Here is a 25,936-nt window from a genome sequence, read left to right as displayed (position 1 = left end):
ATATAGGGCTTCTTATATTGCCATATTTTGAAATCAGAGAAAGTAATGAAGGATTTTTTAATGCTAGATAAAATATTGTTGATTTCATTCCTCTGAAATATCACACAATTTGAATTTTATCTCGTGACAAATTTTAACAAATAAAATAATTTTTCTTCTTGTCTTCATATTATTTCTTTGGATGTAAAAATGGATGAAGAAGTTCTAAGCTCAGAGATAATGAGATTGAGGACCATAAAAATAAATTTGACTTTGCCTTTAACAATTTTCAGATTGCAACAAACACTCTCCGCAGTAAACAGTTAAATATAACTGCTAATGGTTTGAATTTGTCTTTCACAGTGTATACTTGAACAAGGTGAATATTTCTTTAATGGAGATAATAGCTGTACTTACTTATAAAGATTATAAGTCACATGTGTAGAAAGTCCTCAGTAGTAAACTACTAGAATACAGTGTTACACGCTGTTATCATTGAGTTGTACTACTCTGAACTCTAAGCAAATTGAGTAATTAAATAAATCAAGTAAATCAAATTATTTCTGACTATAAAAACAAGCAGTATGGAAAAATGAGGTCAAAATTTCAATGCATATCCTACAAAATTAAGAAAAGTGAGGAAAGTGGGTGGTTTGGAGAGAGCAGTGAGAATGTTCAAAGGAGTGACATTGATTAAGATGCATTATATTCCCATTTTATTCATTATATTCATGTTTTTTGCATGGCATCCCTTAATACAACTATATAAAGATTAAAATAAGAAGCAAGAATAGAACAAAAACAATATAAAGTATGGACAATTTGCTAGAATTTTTTAGAATATTTAGATTTTTTTTCTTTCAAAAAAACAACAGTGCAAGTGTGAAAAAGAGTTAGACATGAAAATATTTCTTCTACAAAAGATCTTTGAGCTCCCTTATGACCCGGCAATCCCACTTTCAGGCATTTACCCCAAAGATCACAAACAAGGCCATACTAAGGCTATCAGCACAACTATGTTTATCACAGCATTATTTACCATAGCTAAGATATGGAATCAACCCAGATACCCCTCAGTAGATGAATGGATCAAGAAAATGTGGTGTGTGTGGGTGTGTGTGTGTGTGTCTGTGTGTATAAAACGGAATTCTATGCCTCCATTAGAAAGAATGACATCGCCCCATTTGTTAGGAAATGGAAAGACTTGGAAAAACTTATATTAAGTGAAGTAAGCCAGGCCCAAAGAAACATAGGTCCCATGGTTTCCCTTACTTGCAATAACTAGTACATGTGTAGGACACGCAGAAAAGGTCAAAAACTATGTACATATGACCATATAAAATGATGTTAAGCAAAATGAACCCCAAGATAGGCACATACATTTTTTTCTTGCTATTGTTTCTAATGTATTTATAATGTGCCACGTGATTTTTTTGTTTCTTTGTGTGTTCCTCCCCCACGGTATAACCCCTGTTTTCACTGAATTTGATGTTGGGGCCCTGCATCTTATATATACGCTTCTCTAGCTTGGGGAGGGGAAGGGAAAAAACAAAATGCTTAAATAGGGATACAGGTTTACCCATTGCAACAATGAGATGTAGAAGACACTGTATTGAAAACGAGGGGGGCGTGGTAGTTGTGGAGGTGGGAGGGAAAGGATGGGAGGGGAAAAACAAAGGAGAAGGTAACAATGCTTGATAGGAAACGTACTCATTGCTTTGCTCATGTAACTGTAACCCCTCTGTACAGTATTTTTACAATAAAAACATATAGAAACAGATGTTTATAAAAAATTGAGCTTTTCTCTCCCATTTGAGTCATGCAAGAGTATTTGTTAACTTAAAGGTGAGAAAATTCCGAGAAACTACACATTTCGCCATGTTCTCTAATACTTTATCTAGAGTTTCACATTTGTTCTTGGTATGTACTCGTGGTGTGACTGAACTATGATCTTGGCATCATTTTAGCACCTTTGTGGGGAATAATTTAAAGCAGAATCATAGGCTCCCCCAGTTTCATTTTAGCCCAAGGCTTAGTGTCCTCATTAGTCCTCCGTGGGGCAACTCTGACTTCGAACCTGCTTGCAAAGGATTGCTCTCGTTCTGTTTTGTATTTTGCTCCTTTGTTGTATTGGTCACCATGGTGTGTAGGGTGGGAGCTGCAGATTTCTTCAGTTTCTTGTGAACCTAACAATCCCATTAATTCGTACATCCAGGGCTGGGAAGTTGGCTCAGTGGTAGTATGCTTGCCTCACATGCATGAGGCCTGGATTCGATTCCTCACAGAAAAAAGCTGGGAGTAGTGCTGTGGTTCAAGTGGCAGGGAGCTAGCTTTGAGCTGAAGTGCTGAGGGACAGTGCCCAACCCAGAGTCCAAGACCCATGACTGACCAAAAAAAACTATATCCATTACATTGATCTGAAGTTTTCTTTTGTTTCATGGTGGGAGGATCTTTATTGCAGTACTCAAGGCTGAAGTGCTTCATCTGAACAGTAGGCAGGCTCTTGTATATGATTTATCACTTCAGGATTAATAGTTATACAAGAGAAACCTACTTCTGGAATCATGAGAAATTATGGTTATTGAGTACTATCCTATTTATAATAAAACTTGATGCTTATAGTCTTATGTAATTGACTTTTGATAAAGGCCATGTATAGATTCCATCTTAATAATAAAAAGTGGAGAGCACTTTGTCTTCAGGAACCAGTTGATCCAAGTAAATCAGGATGGCATGCTTACATATTTCTTTATTTTTACCAAACTTTCTAAAGCAAGAAGGGGAATTACAACCACAATGTGTCTGTACATTGTGTGCATGGTGATTGTTTTCTTATCATCTAAATAATTTCTTTTTAGGTTTATTAAAACATGTGCATGCTACAAAATTCCAAAATACAAAGGAGAGAGAGTTCAAAGAAGGTCTACCTCCTGCTGCTATTCTCAGTGCTCCAGAAAGCTAGCTGCTGCAAAATTTTCTATGCACCCTGCATAGTGCACATTTTCTGTGCATATGCTTCAGGAATTTTCTATGCATACCATTTACTACTATTCAGTTGGTAGTTTAGACATTTTAGTACTCAAGAAATCATTCTTTTAAAAATGTTGTGAATTCTTCACTCTAAGGTATGAGATAAATACTTAGATATGGTGGCCTATATGTACAATTGCTTATAAACGTATATAACTTTTAGAAATTCAAATATTTTTCCTTACTTTCTGAGGTCAGGAAAGAAAGACAAGTCTATAATATAATATTAGAATTAGGGAAAGCTAGTGAAATTATTTTTGAAATGATGTATTAATTTGAGGAAGCAGAAATTACTTATATGAAGAAATAATTTTTACCATTTATTAAAATATTGAATTTCATCTATTCAGGGAGCTAGCTAGGGAATTGTAAATTTCTCAGAAGGCACACTTAGTGCTTGGAGATTTAGAGATACTTCATCTATATCTAAGACCTACAATGATCTACAATTGTGCAGAGCACTAAAAGAACAATAAAGACATTTTTAAATGTTTCAGGTATATGTGTAGATGATGGTCAGGCAAATATTTTCAGAGACAAAAAAATCTAAATTGAAAAGAATCAAGAAAGAAGATTAGTAGAGAAAATATTTTCTATTAACAGGGGAAAAGAGTAACCTTAATTAATACGATCTATTTCTTCTTCTATTTAATTTTTAACTCTTTAACAAAAATAGAATGGAATAATGGCAATAATAATTATCATAGCTCTGAAACTCTGCTTTGTGATTTTTATAATGTAATGAATTCTAAAGAAATTTGTCATATGGGAACATACCACCCCCCCAAGTTCTCAACAAACTTTAAGAGAAACAGATACATACACATACATAGTATATAATAAGTAGATAGTATATGTATAATAGTAGGAGCTGGGTATCAGTGGCTCATGTGTAATCCTAGATACTCAGGAGACTGAGATCTGAGGACTGCAGTTCAAATTCAGCCTGGGCAGGAAAGTCTGTGAGACACTTATCTCCAATAAACTATTCAGAAAAAGCCAGAAGTGGCATTGTGGTTTGCAGAAAGGAAGGAAGAAGAAAAGAAGGAAGAAGGAAGGAAGGAAGGAAGGAAGGGGAAAGGGAAAAGGAAAGGGAAAGGGAAAGGAAGGAGAAGAAGAAGAAGAAGAAAAGAAAAAAAGAAAGAGGAAGAGCAAGAGAAAGGGAAAGAAATAACTCAAACCTCTGACAAAAAGTAGTTGGGATTTCACATGAGAAGTCATGACCACTTTTCTGGGAAGAAAGGTGATGGAGGAAACATAGACAACCATAAAAATCAGCCTGAGAGTGAATAGATGATTGTGATTTGAGAAAAGCTGAGACTTCAAGAAATCCTGGACAACACCAAGCCACTTGAACATTTCCCTGGGTATGACCTCAGGTGTGGCCCTACTCATTCCTGTCTCCATTCTTCATGTTCACATATCAGACCTCTCACATTAACAAGTTACACTGACATGAATGCATCCCCTGAGCCAGGACTGATGGCACACCCCACAGAAAGGGACAAACACTATACACAGAGCTTGAGTGCAAGCCCCTGAAAAATGCTGAATCCCCTGGAGGGCTGGAGGAGGCCTCCCTTTCAGTCTGAGCCAAAGTGAGTCTGCTTTGATTTAAAAATGACCTCTGAAGAGTCTCACGATTTCACATTTTTATGGTGTGTTTACAATGACTACTACAGTTCATAACCTGAAACCCAGAGTGGTCATCTTGTGGCTTGGTAATCACATTTAGATACGCACAGCATTTTACATTAGGACAGTTTTAACTTTCAAGTAATCCTTTAAAGAAGAGATAGAATGTGCTTTATTTATAAATAGTATCTAGTTTTAGAAGATCAGTTTAAAATAGCCCCAGATTTTTTTCCCCCAACCAAAGCGGAGATAAAACCTATAGTATTTTGGGAAGAACATCATAAAACTAAATCTCCCCCAACGAAAAATAAAACACAACACAAAGAAGCAAAATAGATGAAGGTCTGGGTGGATACAGGACTCATAGCCTCTGTGAACTCACACAAAAATAAGCTGGGAAGAGGCGTTGGGCGGTTTCAGAGTGGGGCATTATTCACTGGAAAACAGCGAGATTCACTACGGAGGCCATAATTCTTCAGACAGTGACAGGATCTCATTCACGAAACCAGGACTGATGGTGCAGACAGAGTCAGCGTGCCAAGCAGCCCAGAAACCTGGATGTGGGTCCCTAATGGTGAGCTGAGATCATTGCCGAGGACACTCGGGGATCACATAAGGGACACTCTGTTTGCTCTCTGGGAGATGCAGTTCATTTGCACTAATTGCGGGCCTGGGGCCCTGGAGAACTGGAGAAGGAAGCTCTGTGTCCACATACTGTATTCCCTTTGTTGGTGAAGGTAACTCTAACGGGCCCTGTCCTATTCCTCCTCGCATTGTGTGTGTGTGTGTGTGTGTGTGTGTGTGTGTGTGTGTGTGTGTGTTGTGTGATCACAGAGATTTAATTGCTTTAAAAATATATTTCCAGTTCTTTACCCTAGGCTGATGAGGGGAAACTACAAGACTATAATGAATCATTTTCAGGAAAAGTTTAGCAGATAACTCATGAAATAGAAGTCCAAGAAAGCATCACCAAATCACTGATTTACAGACTATATGTTTTTTTTCTGCAGAAAAATCAGCCATGAAGAAAATTATTTTTATATTTTCAAGGTTAGAAAATTAGACAATTCTCATATCTAATCATGAAGTTTTTAAATATACTTTTGCATACATTAGGTATATAACTTTTCAAAGAATGTTAGGTAAAATTTAGGAAACACGGTATGCTGAAAACACTGAATAATGTAAAATTAACAGGAAAAGCAAACTAAATCACTTTCATGCAGTAAAAGTTTGACATTCTCCAGAGGCTTAGTTGTAATTAACTAAAAATTAAAAAATCTACTGAATACTTGAAATAAAGATACCTGTGTGACAATTACTCTTGACAGACAATTTCATTGGATCAAGAAGAGTTCAGGAGATTAGTAAAGCACATCTCTTGGTATGTCTGAGGGCATTTCCAGAAAATAATAGCTAAATGGGAAGACCTTTGTTTAAAATTCTTTATTTTATTGTAAAGATGCTGTACAGAGGGGTTACCGTTACATGAGTAAGGTAATGAGCACATTTCCTGTAGAGCATTGTTACCCGCTCCTTTGTTTTTCTCCTACTACCTCTTCCTACCTCACCTCCCCCACTCTTCCCCTGCCCCATCTCAAAGTTGAAAAGTTCATTTCCATCATAGTGTCTTGCAAGTATCATTGTTGGATGGGTTGTTCGGTGTCCTTGTTTCAATATTTTGTTATTCTGCCCTGTCTGTGGGTAGCACAGTTCCCCAGACTGAGGACCTGGTTGGAATAAAAGTTTTGGGCCCACAAATTCAGGCATCCTTCTATCTATTTTCTCTCATTTTCCCTCTCTTCCCCTCCCTCACTCCTCTCTCTCCTATTGGCCACCCCCTACATAAGTATGATTAATTAAAACCTCCGAAGCAAAGCCATAAGCCAAACTAGCTCCTCCCTTTAATTTGGTCTTCTCAGTTATTTGGTCAATTGATGATAAAAGTAACAAGAATCTTTACTTGGCCAGTTTTTTTCCCTCAAGTCTTAACACTCTACTACTGAGTCATACCTCCACTTGTGGCACTTTTGCTGATCAATTTGAGGTAAGAATCTTACAGACTTTTTTGCCTGTTCTGTCTTCAAACCACTATTCTCAGATCTCAGTCTCTTGAGTAGCTAAGATAACAGACATGAGCCACTGGTCCCCAGCCTAGGTCAGGAAGTTTAAACATCAGTTTGAAGACAAACTCTATAAGACGATGTTAGAATAACTCGTTTCAAAAATTGGATCAAACTCTGTTGCCACAAAGCCCAAGAGAGACAAGGACTACCATGATGATATAATACACTAGGTTGCAGATATGTTTGTTACCTTATGCTGGTCAGAAGTTACTATGTCCTCAAGTGTGGTTAGTTGCTTAGGAAAATGTGCTGGAATAAAAGCTCAAGTATTGCTGAGTTCACATTTCAAGTTTATCAGTAAAGGTACTCTTCCCTTAGTTAAACATCACTAACTTTTAGTGCTTCATTCACACAATAAATAACCTGTTATTATGGGAATAGAGATAATATGTATACTGTATAGACATGCCTGACCCATTCTGTGAGTTCATTATGAGTTTCTTTTCTCATTTCATTCTCATGATTTTTATGAATGAAAGAGATAATTACATTTCTAAAAATAGAATTATATTTATTTCCATCACTAAGATGATACAGACCAGAAAGATAGATTTTTTTTGATCTTCTAAGACTTTGATAAAAAATAATTATTATTCAGTTTGCCTGGAAGCTATGTACTAAATCTATGCATGATATAATTAGGGAACGCTACACAAAGTGAATATTCCCATGTCATATGAATTTTTTGATAATAGTATCAAGTAGATAGTTCAAGGAGAAAATTTGAAGAAAATATAATATAAAGGTAATGTATGTAAACTGAAGCATCTTTAGAAATGTCATTTAGATAGGTCAAATGGATCATCTGATAAGGTATATAGGAGAAAAACATCAGTGGGTCTGATTCTAATATGTGTATAGAACATAATGAAAATTGAGGATTTTTTGGTATATCAATAAATGCTTGCACATGAAATTAAACAGACGGAAAGCTGTTTTTAATAATAGAAGTTTATAATGCCTCTTTAAGATGTACAGGTAAAATAGTGGCTGTGTGTACTCATATGATTGAGAAATATGTTTATGATCTTCTTTTGTTATTTGGGATTTAGGATAGCAATGCATATATTCTGGATGCAGACTTCCTATATAATAATTCCTTTCATATTAATGACATGTGATCTATTTAACTTCAGCATACCTCAGCTTTTAATCTGTAAATGAGTACATACCTTATTTATTACTATTATTACAATTCCTCTTAAAGGTATTTCAATCATCTTTTCTAACTTGATAAATGTGCTTTATTGACTATGTTAATGTTCTCAATAGAAGTCTATTATTTAAACCCTTTTAATAGTTTTTTAGGGTAGTACTGGGATTGGAACTCAGAGCTTCACATTTGCTAGGCAGGCATCTACCACTTGAGCCGTGTCTCTAACTAAGCAAAATCTCACTTTGATATCTACTCAAAATGCTCAAAATGCTTGGAGAAGTCAAAAGCACACCAATGAATGTGCTAGAAAAAATAAGAAATGTACTGGTTATCTTGCCCATGTAATGGTAACTCCTCTGTATGGTATTCTCACAATAAAAAAAAAGAAAGAAAGAAAGAAAAAAAAATGTGATGGAGTTTAAAAAGTAAATTATAGGGAACGTATATGAAAATTTCAAGGATTGAGATTGTCAAAAGATTCCTAATAATAGATGGTGGACCAGTTTTCTTGTTTAGGACTTCCTTCCCCAACATTGAACACCCAACTGGTTATTCATTTATATACCGGACATTTCCCAAGCAGGGAAGAAATGAAGAATAAGGATCGTGTGCCCCAGTCAATGTCACAGAGCCACTGATGGTGGCATCATCCGACTGTCCAATTGTTCTCCACCATCCTTAGACTGAGGAACATAGAGATGGCCCCATAGTTACAGATGGCCAGAAATAGTTTCATTTAGTTTTTTATCTTCGGAGCTCATGAAAAACTTTTAAGTATTTAACCGTAAAAGTACCTGATCCTCACAATAAATATACACAACAGAAAAGAATAATGTTTTCTAGATTACTCTATCCCTTTCCAATTAATTAGGTTCCTAGTGTAGGACTGAGGCTTGAACTCGGGGTCTCATGCTGTCTTGCAGCTTTCTTGTTCATAGTTGGCACTCTATCTCTAGAGCTATTCCCCTAGTCCAGCATTGTGCTCATTAGTTGGAGATAGAGCCTCACTTTTGTGCATGGGCTGGCTTCAAGCCTCATTCCTCTAGGTCTCAGCTTTCTTTCTATGTAGCTAGGATGACAGGCCTGGGCCATAGGTGCCCCCAAAAAGAGCAGTTTATTTTTTTTGTTGTTCAGCACAAATTAAACAAGAAATCCAATTCAATGGTTCAGGATTTTATACTTTACATTTTTTACTACAATGTATTAATCAGCATGTAATCCAATAGTTTTTCTCTGGATCTTAATTTATGCTTCTTTTGTGGTTACTCTTCAATTCACCTGAGTTGTTTTCACTTTCAAAAATTAAGAAAACTAGCTGCTATCAATTTAAATTAATTTTACTTATGAGAAGCAAGTATTTTCATATAGAAAATTCCAAATTTAAAAAGAGGAAGGTGTAGGAAATACTTTAACATAGTATAGTGAATAAGTTACATTATTTACTTATAATGATTTTTTTTCTTTAGCATTTACCCATCAAATCAGTGCTTGCTAGGGTCAGATAACACATGTTCCTAAAGTTTATTAATAGAGAAGGTGGCTTTCTTTTTTTTTTTAATTTAATTTAATTTTATTTGTGAACATACTGTACAGAGGAGTTACAGTTACATGGGCAGGATAATGCGTACATTTCTTACCAAGCATTGCAGCCTCCTCCTTTGCTTACCCTTCACATCCCTTCCCAGCCTCCCCCCTCCCCCCCAATCCCAATCCTTCTCCTTCCCCGCCTTCCCCCCCCTTTCCCCCCCTTCCCCCCCCCCCCCCCCCCGCACCAACGTTGTAAAGCTCGTTTTGGACATGACAACTTGTACTTCTCATTGTTGCAACAGGTCCACCTGTATCCTTAAACAACTGGTTTTTCCCCATCTCCAAGGTGGCTTTCTTGAGTAGCAAAATGACATCACCTTTTCACATTTTATACCACGATAACATAGATTCAATTTAATCTTCCCTTTACTTGTGTTCAATGAAGAACACTTCCTATAGGTATTTTGAAAAAGGAAGAAAAATAAGAAAGCATATGAAGCTTTTCTTTGATAAAAATAATTGAACATGAAAATTCAAATATTATGTCAGGATAGAAGCTACTGTGAAAATTAAAATACTGACATCAAAGTCATCTTGCAAACTTGAATAACATATAGTCACAGCATATGGGCTAACATGTTTCTAAGAACTCTAACAAAGCCCTTAGATTTTTCAATGCCAACTCTTTAGTAGGTATGCCACTATTAAAAATAGAAAAGTAAAATAAAATTTTTGAACCCTAGTTGAGAAAGCTAACAGCTTGTCATGCTTATGATTTTTTCCTATTTTGATAACATTTAATCATGCAAAATAGTATGGCCAATGCTACTTGGGTGTTCTGTTAGCAATAATCCTAAGAGGCAAATCCATGCCAGAATTCTAACAAATATTCTTTAATAGTCCTTGAAAGACCTTAAAACTTTATACAGTCATACTCATAATTTGCAAAATCTTCTAAAATTTGCTTGAACCCTTATCACTGTATATGTGAAATAAAAGTTAAAGAGTGTTGAGTCAATATATCAAAATTAGAACCAATTAGAACTCAGATTCAAAATTATGTACTTCCCATTTGATAACATACTTTTCTCTCTGAAAATACCTGGAATATGGTTATAGCGGAACACACAGATGATTATAGATGTGTATATGTACATATATATGTATCTATGCATATAAATACACACATATGCACATCTAAAGCAACAAACTAACGATCCTGTAAAGAATGTAGATGACCTACCTGGTGATACTACTACTCCATTTCCGTTGACCACAGGCCTTTCTTCTTCTTCCTCCTCAGGAGGCTCTATACTGGCTTTCTCCATGTTGCTCACTGATTTATTTCTCTTCCGTTTTCCTTCAGCACTTGGAGTGGCTCCGGGAAGTATCTGGTCTGTTACATTTAATAATAATGGTGCTGGTTCAGCTGGAGGCTTTGGGGTCCCGTAGTAATTGTCTACAAATGATAGGAAAACATGTGGAAGCTCAGTCATTATTCTACTGTGTCTGTAATGTTTACTGAACGGAAGTTATACCAGTTTCATCCTGTTTTATACATATGTAGACACACACACACACATATGGTTTTCTATTGTCATATGTATCCATTTTCCCTATAGTGTTGAGTTTTCATGCTTACACATAGATCTGACTTCAATATCATTCTGCTAAAACAAAATACAGTCTTATTCATCACTCCTAAATCATATATATAATTAATTTCAAAATCATTTGTAAGTCTTGAATGTTAATTGATTGTGATTAACACAAACATTATAAGTAATATTTTAAAGTCTAATCTTATTCTGGAAAGGTAAAGCACACTGTGCTATTTCTCCAGCATTCAGAGGGTTCTGGTTGTTGTCCTCTGTGTGTATAGATCCTGGCTGGAGCAGTATCTCCAAGTCTACACACATAGTGGTCCCTGTGGCTACGGCCAGTGGATTTGTCATTCTTATCCTTCCTCGGATTACCTAAGAGATGTTTTGCCCATAACTCTGTCATCCAAGCTATGGGAGCATTCATTCCCTATCAGTCCTTGAGACTTCTTTCTTCAAAGAGGTAAATCTTGTTAATATTTGTAATAAGAACCTGGCATATTAGCATAGAATAGAATTTCTATGCTTACCTTTATATGTGCAAGGAATAGAACAATTTTTAAAATGGTGGGGTTTTTGTTTTTCAGTACTAAGGTAAACTCAGAACTCACACTTGCTAGGTTGTCACTCTACCACTTAATTCACACTGTAAGCTCTCTCAGGGGCTGGTAATTTGTGTGTGTGTGTGTGTGTGTGTGTGTGTGTGCATGCACGCACATGCACACATGCATGCACACGTGTGGGACAGTTGTAGGACTTGAAATTCTTGCTAAAGGCTCTTGCTTAGCTTTTCTACTAAGATCTATCACTTGAACCACACTTCAACTTCTGTTTTTTTCTGGTTAATTGGAGATAAGTCCCTTGGATTTGTTTGAGTGGGCTGGCTCCAAATAAGGATCCTCAGATCTCAACTTCCCAAGTAGCTTTGATTACACATGTGAGCCACTGGAGTGACAGCATCTCCATTCTTGACCAGGTCTGTACTTAGGTAGTGACAGATGAACAGCTCTATCTCCCTACTGACAACTGGCATCACAAACCTATTTGCCCAGGGTTGGCCTGGAACCACAGTCATCCCAATCTTAGCCACTCACAAAACTAGAATTACAGGCATGACCCTCTAAAAAAATCAGTATTACACTTTCAGTACCAATTTCAAATCCATGCTGATGTTTGCAGTTGAGTAATCTCTACACTTTTGTGCTCAGTGATTAAAAATTCTTTATTATGACAGACTATGCACTCAGCACTCCTGTGAGCATTTAGGAAACACTCCTTACTACAATTAAATTTTTATCTAATAAGGTGCTCAACAATTTGGTATTGAAGGCCAGATTTGACACCAAACAGATAAACATAACAGGATATGAGACTGAGTACTGCAGTCCAGCAGAGGGAAAGATACCCTATTACTACCTGTAGATGTCAAGAATGTCCAAGGAATCAGTCATGTGAACAACCTTTATCTAGAGGAGACCTGGGTCTAGAATTTTCTCTATAACTGTGGTTCAAGCATTTTACCTAACCACAAGAAGGTGCAGTTCCTTTTTCTATACTGGGAGATAGCAGTAATTGCTATAACCATGCGTGTTCTGGGTTATAAACAAGCAAAATATATCCCAATTAAGCTACACTTAACCAGGTGTGTGGAAACAAAACAAAACAAAACAAAACATGTGATGGCTAATGGACAAGAAAGGCTAAAAATCCTTGAGCTTCCCAGTTAGGTTGTCATTGGCTGAGCCTCAGTTACAAGGGAGGGCTTAAGCTTCCAAAGAGGTGTTAGACGAGGTGTTTGCTGTCTCTTGATTTCAGGAAAGGAAGGTGTGATGATTAAGCTTGACTTTCAACGTGATTAGACTGAAAGATCCTAGGAGATCAATAAATCTCACACAGTTCTAGGTGTGACTATGGGGATGTCTCTAGAGATTACTGAGCGGCTGAGGGGGTGGACCTGCCTTGAATGTGGGCAGTACTCTCCAGTAGACTGGTGGGAACAAAGGTGGGAGAGGTAGGTAGCCTGGGCATACAAGCTCTAGTTGTCATAATTGTTGTTGTTGTTGTTGTCATCATAGTCGTCGTCGTCGTCATCATCATCATCATCATCATCATCATCATCATCATCATCTCCTCCTCCTCCTCCTCCTATTTCTCTTTCTCTTTCTCTTCCTTTCTTCTGTTTTCCTTTTTTTTCAGCTTACCTAAGTTAGACCAGAAGGGGGTGCTCCAGTCTTTTTGAGCAAGTGTGAACATTCCTCAAGCCATTTATCAGGCATGGACAGCAGACTTGAGCTTCTTCATTCTTCAAGCTTTGAGCATGGTCTTACAGCAGTGACTCTTCCGGGAGTCTCCAGGCCTTCAGCCTTGGACTGGGCCTACATCACTGGCTCCTTGTTCTAGGGCTTCTAGTTTCCTGGACTGTGCCTCAATAGGGTTCTTTGGCTCTTCAGCCTGCAGACTATTCAGATTTCAATCATGTAACGCAACCTGATAAATCCTATTTTATACTTCTCTCTCTGTCTCTCTCTATCTACATATATGTATGTATGTAGATAGATAGATAGATAGATAGATAGATAGATAGATTCCTACGTTCTCTAGCGAGCTATGATTAGTACAGAAGTGGTACCCTTCCTTCTGCTCATTTTATCTCTGGAGTCTTCCCAGGTAGAAAGGAATTTGGGAATGTTGTTAAGGTAAAGCAGAATGTATAAAGAAGAGCCTAATAAAAATTACAGTGTATTTAATAGCAATGAAACCTCATGATGGCACAAAATAAGCAAATATTCTGATGGCTTGCTAGCCCAAATTTAAGAATAAAACAAAGATAACTTTTTTTTTCTTAGTAAAGTGGTTCTTACACACATAGTACTATTTCAAGTTTTGGTACTAGGGCTTGAACTCAAGGCCTCACACTCATTTGGCAATTTTAGGTATGGCTGGTGTTCTTCTCCTTGATCCACGCCTCCAGTTCCAACATGTAGTACTTTTAAACAGAAGTCTAAAAGGGCAGATGATGTGCATTTCACCTATAGTCACTTTTTAATTGATTTAGAACATTTCAAAGGGATCGATTCTTTGTCATCTAAATGACAATTTTTTAAGAAATTTATTTTTATTGTAAAGATGCTGGACAGAGGGGTTAAATTCACATGAATAAATGAATAAGGTACATCTCTCGTTGAACATTGTTATCCATTCCATTGTTGTTCTCCCACTATCCCTTCCCACCCACTCCTGCCTCAAATTCTAACCAAACAAAAATAGCTAGTGGTTCCCTGCAATGCAGTGAACTATTCTATTTCAGCATTCCTAATGGCAGATAAAGCTCTTAGCAAACTGCTAGGCTTCATATGGAATCTAAAGAGATACTTCTTATCTAAGCAACATTAAACAAGGAAATAATTACCAAATATCCTAATAAATGACATAATCTTCAGTAATTTTCTAACATCTTTAAGGCATTCAAATATATATCTAAGAAAAATAAATTGCACTTTAGTGTGATTGTCTTTTAATTTTTATGTTTCCTTCTACTAATTAGAAGCAAATACATAGCACAGGCTTACATAAATATTAGATAACAGATCCTACTGAGTGTCTATTATTAAATAATTATACCTATTGATATGATGTGATTATAAATTACATAGCAACAATCTTACTCTGATTTGATTTGATTTGTGAAATTAATATATAAGATTAAACTTCGGGTATAAAATTGCACAAATCACTAGGTAAAACATTAACATTATCTTCTTTTGCAAAAATAACAGTTTAAAAGAGATACAGAAATAATCTATTCAGTAACTAAATTTGACAACATAATTCAGGCAAAAAGAAGCCAAGATTTCTATCCCATTGCCTAAGAAATACATAGATCAACAGCCAAGTAGTCAAGTAGCTGAACCATCAAAATGACTCTCTGATATAAGTGAATACAAAGACATATACAATTATAAAACTGAGTCTTTTAGAAAATATATAAGAAAAATACACTGTTTTAAACTATAGTTTATATTATCATAAAATAATGATCTATAAATTATTGTCTCACTAAGAATGAAGAGCCTTTATGTACTGTACCAGGATTCAGTGAATCTAAAATCTCACAAAAGTAAGCAAAAATTCTCACAATAGTATGTGATGCTTAATTCCATAGGTCTTGGTGAGAAAGCTTGACTCTGAATCCTGTGCCCTCCAAACTAAGTTCCTCATTATATCCTTAAATTAATTCAGTTAAAATAAGAATAAAATGAATATAGTCACAAAAGCAAAATAGTACACACCAATCTTGGCACTTGGGAGATTGAGGGGAAAGATCACTTGAGGCCTGGACTTCAGGACCAGCCTGGACAACATAGTGAGACACTGACTTTCAAATAGTAATTTGTTAAAATATCAACCACAGGTATTATACTATGATTACTACCAACACTATCACTAAGTTGGGCCCTGCAATGTACAATTTACATATGTGCTCCTATCAAATTTGGGTATTAGAATCACCCTTAACCACAGTGCTACTAAAAAGATCAAAGATAATAAAGGGGTATAAGGTATGGCTAGATCCATAAAGATGATCAAGACATATGAATCCTTTGGGTGTTTATTCATCTCAAAACAGTAGGAAGTCATTCTCCTGAGGGTAAGAAAATAGAGGCCCCAAGAAATTAAAGCATTTCCCAAGATTATACATAAAGCAAGTGAAAAATCTATACTGGTTGACTTAACGACCTCATCTCTTTTCAAAAATACTATGTTGCCTTTAACTGCAATATAGGGAGTTTAGCACAATCCACAGCCTGCCCACAACTCAAGCTGAAGAACTTCCATCAAAGCCACAATCAACTAGCACAAAGGGAGCAGTTTCAAAAGGGAAAGGCGATATTGCTACTAAATTATACTGCTGGAATGTTTTAGGCAATTTTTCCCTCCCCTTCTGAAGTATGCACACTTTAGGAAGGAAGAGGGAATAAGCTTTGCTGGACTATTTTCATTAAGAATGATGCACATCAGCACATTTTTACAACTTTAATATCTAATTCTACTTACTGTGATCACAAATGATAAGTAAAATAATCCACTTAATTCTGTCATATAACCTATAAATTTACATAGTCTTATTTTTAATCATTGCCTTGAAAGCAAATGAGAATTATTTGAAGAGTCTGACTTATTCTCAGCAACTATTTATGCCTAGGTACTTCTTCTTTCTTAAAGACGTGGCTATTGGAAGTGGAACCTGGGGGAATGTACCCACTTATCACTTTTCAAAAATGGAAATGCTTTTAGAAACTCTGTAGAATGAATAATCATAAAATGTTGATATTCCCTAACAATAAAATATTTCATAAATGAATATTTACACTGGATGGTATAACATTTATTGCAAAGGGGGAGAGAGACTAAAGGAGATTATATTTTTATTAACTCAACCAGCCTAATGAACTTCATTTTCTTTCTTCTTCTCCCAAGGACTCACAAATACAACATTCTCACATTTAGTATGCCTTTGTTTGTTCCAGCGTTGGGTAGGTAGGGAGTGGTGCATGAACCCCTTCCTCATCCCCTCCCCCCCCCCCCCCCCCCACTGCTCTCTGTACTAGAATTTATGCTCTGGACTTTCTTCCTAGGCAGGTGTTCTACTGCTGAGCCACACCCCTCCCTCTTTATTGTTTGCTCTGGTTATTTTTGAGATAGGTCTTTGCTTCCTGTCAGAGCATGCCTGGACTCTGATCCACCTATTTTGGCTGAGATAACAGGTACGGGCCACTGCACCCAGATAAGGGTTTATAAGGAATTCTGCAAGCTTTTCTGTCTGGACTGGCCTGAAAATGTCATCCTCTTGTTCTTAGCTTTCCTAGTAATTATGATGACAAGCATGAGGCATCTGAAATGTGTATGAGCACACTTAAGTGGTTGAGAATTGTATCTATTTTTTTCTAACATCACAAATAGAGCAAATAGTTTGATACTTGGCCTCCTTAATGACACACAAACAATTGGGCACTTATATTTTAACAGAAAAGAGATATAGTTTCAGATTCAACCATAATTATGCTGCCAGATCATAAGTAAATAATCATTTCAATCCACATCAAACATTTAAGTTTGAATTAACAGTAATGGATACAAAATGAGATGATCCCAAATCCAAAGATTGAGGGCATGTTTAACATTAACCAAGAGAGAGTAATGAGTTACAATCAGTAGCAAAACCATCACCATGTACTTCAGACATGGCAAAAATCACAGTTATAGGGCTATGGTTAGTAAATTAGAAAATCTCTAACTACCAAAGTGAATAAATACTACACAAGAAATATCTACTTCTCTAAAATTGTACTCCAAAACATAAACAAGACACACATTCTCACTATTTTAGAATGTCTTTTTTGGTCAACTGAATTTTAAAGTTATTTTTGTAAGCAGTTCTGATGTTTAAATTTCGGCCTAAAAAGCAAGAATTAAAAGAAAAACCCTCATATATCATTTTCTCATCATAGCATAGGTAGTTGGTAGCTTGAAACCAAGAAGCAAACACTGTCTAACCTAAAAGACTAGGTTAGGGAATTATGGCAAAAAAACAAACAAACCCCAAAACCTTTATCATATGTGTGCAGAAATAGGAATAACACTCAAAATAGTGTATATGAGTGCCATAGCAAATAAATGGCCTGATTTTTAAAGATTCACTGTTGTCTGTAACCTAAAAATGTTGTGGTATTTTTTTTGTCACATATGAAATTAAAGTATTTTGTAACAAATCCAAGCTAAGAGTTTAAAAATCATTTTCCGTTACAAAAATACTTTTTCCAATAACATACCCACGATGATATCCATCATGAACTTTACTGTCTCTTTTTGAGAAGAGGGTATAGATGTTAATTTGGCCTGTCATTTCTCCCAAATTTTTTCACTGTGCACAGTGGTCATTCTGATGGAAAGACACAGGACAAATTTTAGCTAGCTGTAATTGTCTCAGGCTGGTTAGGGTTTGTGGTTCATTAATTTAAAGGAAATCAGTGATTTCCTTTCAGGCATTATCAGAAAAGTTCAGAACATTTCTATCTGCACAAAACAGTATACAGAGAGAAATTACAAATGAAAATCTCAACAGGAAAATAGCCACATATGATTTTTGATGTCAAACACACATCTGCTTCAGAAATAAAGCACTTCTGCATTTAAAATTATAATACCAGCTGGGTGCCGGTGGCTCACGCCTGTAATCCTAGCTAGTAAGGAGGCTAAGATCTGAGATTTTCCATCCCAGGCAGGAAAGTCTGTGAGACTCTTATCTTCTAATAAACCACCAGAAAACTGGAAGTGGCTCTGTGGCTCAAGTGGTAGAGCGCTTGCCTTGAGCTGAAGAGCTCAGGGACAGCGCCCAGGCCCAGAGTTCAAGTCTCACGACTAAATAAATAAATAAATAAATAAAATTATAATAACAAAAATTGCTTTTTAAAGTAAAGATGATAGAAAAGTTTATTAGAACAAACTATGGCAGAGAAAAAGAGTAGTTTAGCCTACCTCCCCGGTAACAACAATTGTAAATCCTGCCTCACAGTTTCTCACATTAAAAAGGAAAAAGTTGAAAGTAATTTAAAAAATCTATTTTACTTCATTCAACACATCTGAAATATTATTTCAATAAATGTAATCAATATATGGTCATTAATAAAATATATAAATTTTTCATATTGTCTTTGAATCCAAGTGTATAATTTACACTTAAAACACATTTGAATGGACACACTGCATCTCACTTGATCAATAGTCATGTCAGAGGAGTGGCTCTTGTAGTGGACAGCTCTTTCATCAAATAATGACAAAAGCCACTATGTTATCACTAAGGTAACTCATTTTCCTCATAAAGAACAAACCAAGAAACTCTTTTAAAATGACTGAGAAGATCAGTAAACACTGCAACACTGGGCTGGGAAGGTGGCTCAGTGGTAGAGCGCTTGCCTTGCATGCCTGAGGCCCTGGGTTCAATTCCCCAGCACCACATAAGCAAAAAAAGAAAAAAGCCAGAGATGGCGCTATGGCTCAAGTGGTAGAGCGCTAGCCTTGAGCTGAAGAGCTGAGGGACAGCGCCCAGGCCCAGAGTTCAGGCCCCATGACCGGACCCAAAAAAACAAAACAAAACAAAAAAAAAAAAAACACTGCAACACTAACAATTTTAAATTTTATTGAAATAATGACTTTTTTGGTATTTGATTTATTTGCTATCCAGAGTATGTTGAAAATGTTACTAAGCCTCTAAGAAGTGTACATTCATATTTTTAGTTTATTATCATGATCAGGTAGGGGGTATAAAAATAAATGAGTATTACAAGTGTATTGTCTGAGTATGGACTTGCGTGAGAACCCTGGTTTTGTGTTCAGGAATAAGAGTGAAAGCATTCATTATAATTAATCATTAACTCATACGGAGAAAAATTACTAACCCTCACAAATAATGTAAAAACAAATTATATTGCTATCTTTCTTTCTCCCATATGACACAAGGAACATTTTCTCTCTCTCTCTCTCTCTCTCTCTCTCTCTCTCTCTCACACACACACACACACACACACACACACAGACACACACACTTTCTTTCTCTCTCTGTCTCTCAAACACACATACAGTGTTTGGTATTTCATGGTTCATATCCTCTTATTATGATGCTACTTTTACACCTCATGCTTTATAAAAATTTTTATAAAATTTTTTTATAAAATAAAAAACTTTTTTATAAAAATTCCAGTTTTTTCTCCTATAAATTATATTATTTGGAGTCTTTCTGTTACCACTCTAATAAACTAACTTAAACTAAGATAGTGACTAAAAGTGACTTAAAAGGCCTATTAGAATGCTTGCAATTTAATAGAATTTCAGAGTCTACTCTCAAACATAAATCTTAGAATCTGGAAGATGGAAAAACAATTCTGAGAAAAAGAAGGAATGCTTGAGTTATCACAATTCCAGACTTCCATAGTAACAAAAACTGCTATCATTAAAAACAGATCTGAAGACCAATAGAACAGACTAGAAGACCTACAAATAAATCCACACAACATCCGCAATCTGATTTTTTTTCTACAAAGGAGCAAAAATATTTTTTGGAAAAGAAAGCCTCTTGAACAAATAATGTAAATAGTGTTGGGAAAACTGGATCTCAATGTGCATTAGATAAAACTGATCCTTATCATTTACCTTGAACTAATATCAATTTGGTTTGGATCAAAGACCTAAGACCCAAAACCTTGAAATTACTAAAGGAAAACACTAGAATTTATTGGTATAGGCAGGAACTTACTAAGTAGAATCCCAGGGTCTCTGAAGATAGGATAGAGAATTGACAAATGGGATTACACTAAGCTTAACACAGCTTCTGCACAGTGAAGGATATAGTTTCTAAGATAAAAAGCCTATAGAATGGAAGATCTTTGCCAGCTATATACCTGACAAGGGTTTAATAGCCAGAATATATAAGGATTTCAAAAAACTAAATTCCCAAAGAATCAACAATTCAATTAGTTTATGGGCAAAGGAGTTAAACAGACACTTCTCAAAAGAAATACATATGACCAAGAAATACCATGAAAAAATGTTCAACATTTTAGCTATGAAGGAAAGTACAGATGAAAACCTTGAGATACCATCTTACTCCAGTCAGAATGGTTATCATCAAGGATATTAACAAAAGATGCTGTGGAGGATAAGGGTGGGGGAAGAAACTCTCATACACTGTTGGTGGGAATGTAAATTGGTGCAACCACTATAGAAATTAATAAGGAGATTTCTCAAAACACTAAACAGAATTATGATTCAGTGATAGCACTGCTAGGCATTTATATGAAAGACTGTATGACAAGATACAACAAAGTCTCCTGCACACCTAGGTTCACTGTAACACTGTTCACAATAGCTAAATTATGGAAACAGTCCAGATCCCACGAGTCCCACAATGGGTAATTGGATAAAAAAATGTGATGGAAGGGTATAATGAAGCCAACAGGAAGGATAAGATGATGACATATACAGGAAAATGGGTAGATCTGGAAAAGAATCATACTGAGAAAAATAGTCAGGCCAAAAAGACAAAGCACAAATGTTTTCTTTCATATGTGGCTCTTAGAACCAAATTACAACCTCCCATATTAGCACATAGATGGGATATGCATATACACAGAATCAAGATGATTATAATATTCAGGAGTGAAACTACATAGAGCAAACAATTTGGACAATCAACATACAGGCTAGCAAAAGTATCCGGAAGACACCAGGGCCTGGCTTCTAAAAAGTTCAAGTGGAAGAGCACCTACCTAACAAATGAGAGAACTTATACAATCTCCAGTGCTGCCACCCAACACTTGAGCTACATGGTCATCTCTAAAGTTCTTTTTTTAAAACATTAAACCTTTACATGGTTTTATAGGGATTTAGAAAGTAACCAGTACACTAGTGAGGAAGATAAATGTTTCAGAAGTATCTATTCATACCCTTGAGAATCATGGTATATAATAGGGTAGCTGCCCATAAGAGAGACCAAGTCAAATGGTCCGTATAAATATGTTTGGAGAACAGTATTGAGAACAAGATAATTTTTCATTCCAGCTACTAACACCTTTGTAAGCTTATCTTTTTAGTGGGAATCTTTTGCTTAAATTTAAGTTCCTCATTTAGTTACTAGCTGTTTAAAGTATTTTTTAATTGCTAGTGAGCTACTGATTAAAAATATTCATTTCATAATTGAATAAATAAGAAGGAAGTGAAATTTCAATGAATTTATAAACAAGCATTTGTATTAATCATAGCACATTCCTGTCATAGCTATCCTAATTAATTTTACTTCTTCAAAAATTTATAAAGGAAACTGAATCTTTCAAGGACAATATTATATTTCTCACACATTTATAGCTTGTCATATAACCTCCTCCTAATGGTACTATTAACTGTGATACTAAAAAAATTACTAAAATATTAGAGAACCTCTGAGATTGTCTTTTGTTACTGACTTGCAAGTACAATACCCAAGGAAATTTCTGATTAATCTTAATTTAATATTTCGCTAATGTGTAAAGAAATTTTCCAAATAACAAATCTCTAGTCCTCTGTTGCTAATAAAATTCTATTCAGAGAATTTGTACACTGTATTTTCTCAAGCTTAGAATAGTGGCTTCAAAGAATTAGACACATAGAAGATCCTGATTCTGATCTAGGTTCTTTCACTAACCTAAATGACCTTGGATTAGGTATTAAACTGAGTCTCAGTTTCTTTAATCATAAAATTACAGAACTAAATCATCTCTTGGAAATATTTTTTACTTTTAAAATCCTGTTATGAGAAATTGCTAAGAATGTAATGGAAATGGGTTATTTTCATTTGCCATCATGTCAGAAAGACCTGGTTTGACATAAGTAGAGAGTAACTTACACACTGAAGATAATAATTTCTGCTACTTTACAACCTAGATTCATTAGTTTCCTTGATATAAATGTGGACAACTGTCCTTTGATTATATCTCTATATTCCTTTCATATTCCCTTCTGGGAACGTGCCTGTGGTTTCTGTGCTTCTATTTTTATTCAAAGCCTTTAATTTGCATCCATCTCTGTTGCTGAATTAGACAGTTCCTAAGTATATCCTTGATAGGATGGGGACTGTGATTACTTTGTGGAAGGCTATATATGAAGTATTCAAATTTGTTTTTCTGTTCATGTGACTTTTTAATTCTATTTTTTTATTGTAAAGGTACTGTACAGAGGGGTTACAGTCACATAAGTAAGGTAATGAGTACATTTCCTCTTGAGCATTGTTACCCCCTCCTTTATTTTTCCCCAGCCACCCCTTCCCTCCCCATCTCCCCAACTCCTCTCACCCTAGCCCCCTGAAGTTGTAAGGTTTGTTTTCAACATAGTGTCTTGTACATCTCATTGTTACAATGGGCCAACCTGTATCCTTGTTCCAGCATTTTGTTATTTTCCTTCCCCTTCCCAAATTAGAAAAATGTATACACAAGATGCAGGGCACTGGAATCAAATACAGTGACAACAGGGGTTATACCATGGGGGAGGAACATATGAAAGAAACAAGAGAAATCACATAGCGCATTATAAGTACATTAAAAACAACAGAAACAAAGATAAATGTTTGAGGATTAAGTCAACATTTTCAGTGATTGTTTTATGATCTGATGGACACTTAGAAACATAAATAGTAGCATATGATTAAAGTTAGGTGCAATTTAGATATAAAAATACTATTTGTAAAGTAGAAGAAAATAATAAATTCAAAAAGCCAGACAAACTAATAATTTTATATTCTAGCTGAAGACTCTATGTATGTGATGCTAACAAGTCTTGAATAATCCAGATTTCGTTCCTATGAGTCAGTATCCTTAATACCTATGAAAATCAATCTTATGAAAAGAAAACATCCATTTATATTTTAGAGTCAAGAAATGAACTATTAATTCTTTAAGGATCAAAATTATCTATCTATCTATCTATCTATCTATCTATCTGTCTGTCTGTCTGTCTGTCTGTCTGTCTGTCTGTCTGTCTGTCTGTCTGTCTGTCTCTGTCTGTCTGTCTATCTGGTACTAGGTCCTGTACTGGGCCTTGAGCTCAGGCTATGACTCCTCCGTCACTGGAGTGTGCTGACACAGGGGAATTCCACTGCTAGAGACAACATGTCACCTAACAGACTGTGAAAAACAGGTCATTTTCCAAGAAGTCAGAGGAAGCCACTGAGGTTTTAGAGGGTATGCAGATTTATATTAGATTGCTTGCCAGGCTGAAGCACTCAGAATGGATTGGAGACAGCAAGAGTGAACATCCTCAGTCAATGAGGGTCTAGTGCACAGGCTCAGGAAGGTGGCCGGGGCTAGTGGAAGGTAGTGGTGATGGGGCAATGGAGCTCAGATTTTAAAGGAAGAAACAAAATCTAGAATAATGTTTAGGGAGGAACTTAAATTTACCATGTAGGCTTGCAGAACTATAGCCCTGGTGTTCAGGATATCTGTCTCTTCTTTCTCTTGAAAATAAGAGAGGTATTTGTAAAAAAAATATTCTCCATAAGCATTTCTGTATGGACTGATTAGCACATGCTGGCTATAAGATAGGCTTTTTCTTTTCTCCATTTTTTCCTTTCTTTTTCTTTTCTCATACCTCTTTCCTTTTCTCCTCTCTCTTTTTCTCCCTCCCTCCCTTCCTCCTTACCTCCCTCCCTCCCTCCCTCCTTCTTTCCCTCCTTCCTTCCTTCCTTCCTTCCTTTCTTCCTTCCTTTCTTCCTTCCTTCCTTCCTTCCTTCCTTCCTTCCTTCCTTCCTTCCTTCCTTCCTTCCTTCTTTCCTTCTTTCCTTTCCCTCCTTCTTTCTTTTGTGCTGGTCCTGGGGCTTGAACTCAGGACCTGGGTGCTGTCCCTGAGCTGTTTTGCTTGAAGTGAGCACTCTACCCCTTGAGTAACAGCTTTATTTCTGCTTTTGTGGTGGTGAAGTGCAGATGATTCTCACAGATTTTCCTGCCCAGGTGGGCTTCAAACCATGATCCACAGATCCTAGCCTTCTGAATAGATAGGATTATAGGTATAAGCCATCAGCACCAAGCTGGACTTTTTTCCTTTAACCATTAAACATTTTCCTCAATCTTAATGACACAAATGCCCTTTAAAAAAAGAAAAAAAAAGTCTTCATTAGTGCTGATTGGTGGCTATACAGCACTTTCAGGATCTTCTGAATTCTACTTCTTGTAATTATTTGTTTAATGACAGTATATCACTATGTTTTAGCTTCTCAGATGGATCCATTTACCTTCTAAAGTAAAGCTCATGGTCAATGCTAAGTAAATGATTAGAAGATGTATTCTCACACTGATGGAATTCATATCCTGTAAAAAGGACACAACTCTGGTTACTATTTTTTTTTATTTCACAATGACATAGATTTTGAGGAATTATATACTAGAGCTGCCACATACACAGTATGGTTCCTAAAGCAGTAATAATAGAATCCCCTAGGATCCCAATAGACATGCAAAGCATCAAGGCCCCACTTGACACTACTAATGTGAATCTCTGGGCTTGGGCCATTGTAAGGCACATTATTACTAAGAATCACTGCCTCTGAAGGAGGTAGAGCAATTAAATAAGTTTTATCTTCAATCCAGGGAAGTAAAGAGGGATTTAAGTAGCCTGTTTTAGAATCTTCTATCATTCTTTCCTCCAAATAATTTTATGAAACCCTTGAGGATAGATAGGCAAGTTATTTCTAGAAAGTGATACATTTCTGATACAAAAATTTTTCTATATTAGTAACTGGCAAACGTTTACTGCCAAGGTCCTGAGAATGAGTATTTGGGCTTTGGTAAGCTATATGATCTCATCTGTTGTAGCATTCAAGCAGCCATAATAAGTCAATAAATAAATGGGTGTGGCTGTGCTCCAAGAAAACCTTATTTGTATTATTATAAATATTTTATATGATGCTGTGCTACAAATGTCTATTTATCTGTTACAAGCTTCTATTCATCACCTATGTAAAATTTTAACATTATTCTTATTTCTAGACTGTGCAAAAGTAGGAATTGTAGTACCTTTTTGCACAGGCTGTAGGTTACCATTATCTAGACTCTGTCATAACCAAATACCAACATAAAATTTCCAGGCATAGACTTCCATTCATTGATAGGGCACTTAATAGGATGAAACATACACATAAAACCCTTGTCTCCCAGGAATTTGAGTACATAAGATAATAGACATTAAAAAAAGTCATCCCATCAGTAAGTGAAATAAAAGACAAGATCAGAGTATTAGAAGTAATCAAAGTACTGTAGACAGAGTGAGCAAGAAATTCTGAGCTACTTAAACTAAAGAGAAGAAGA

General features: G+C 35.9%; 1 protein-coding gene across 1 annotated transcript in view; it reads right to left on the bottom strand.

The window, feature by feature from the left end:
• Magi2 (membrane associated guanylate kinase, WW and PDZ domain containing 2) overlaps positions 1–25,936 on the bottom strand; it is a 1,359,346-nt gene that overhangs the window by 474,061 nt on the left and 859,349 nt on the right. The window contains exon 4 of the mRNA XM_042684528.1: positions 10,697–10,912. Within this exon, the coding sequence (XP_042540462.1) occupies positions 10,697–10,912 (216 nt within the window). The remainder of the gene's footprint in view (positions 1–10,696; positions 10,913–25,936) is intronic.

The sequence above is a fragment of the Dipodomys spectabilis genome, unplaced genomic scaffold (genome assembly GCF_019054845.1).
Source record: "Dipodomys spectabilis isolate Male_0828 unplaced genomic scaffold, ASM1905484v1 ptg000089l, whole genome shotgun sequence".
Lineage (NCBI taxonomy): Eukaryota > Metazoa > Chordata > Mammalia > Rodentia > Heteromyidae > Dipodomys > Dipodomys spectabilis.
The sequence above is the reverse complement of the archived record's forward strand: the minus strand, read 5'-3'. Positions and strand labels throughout refer to the sequence as shown.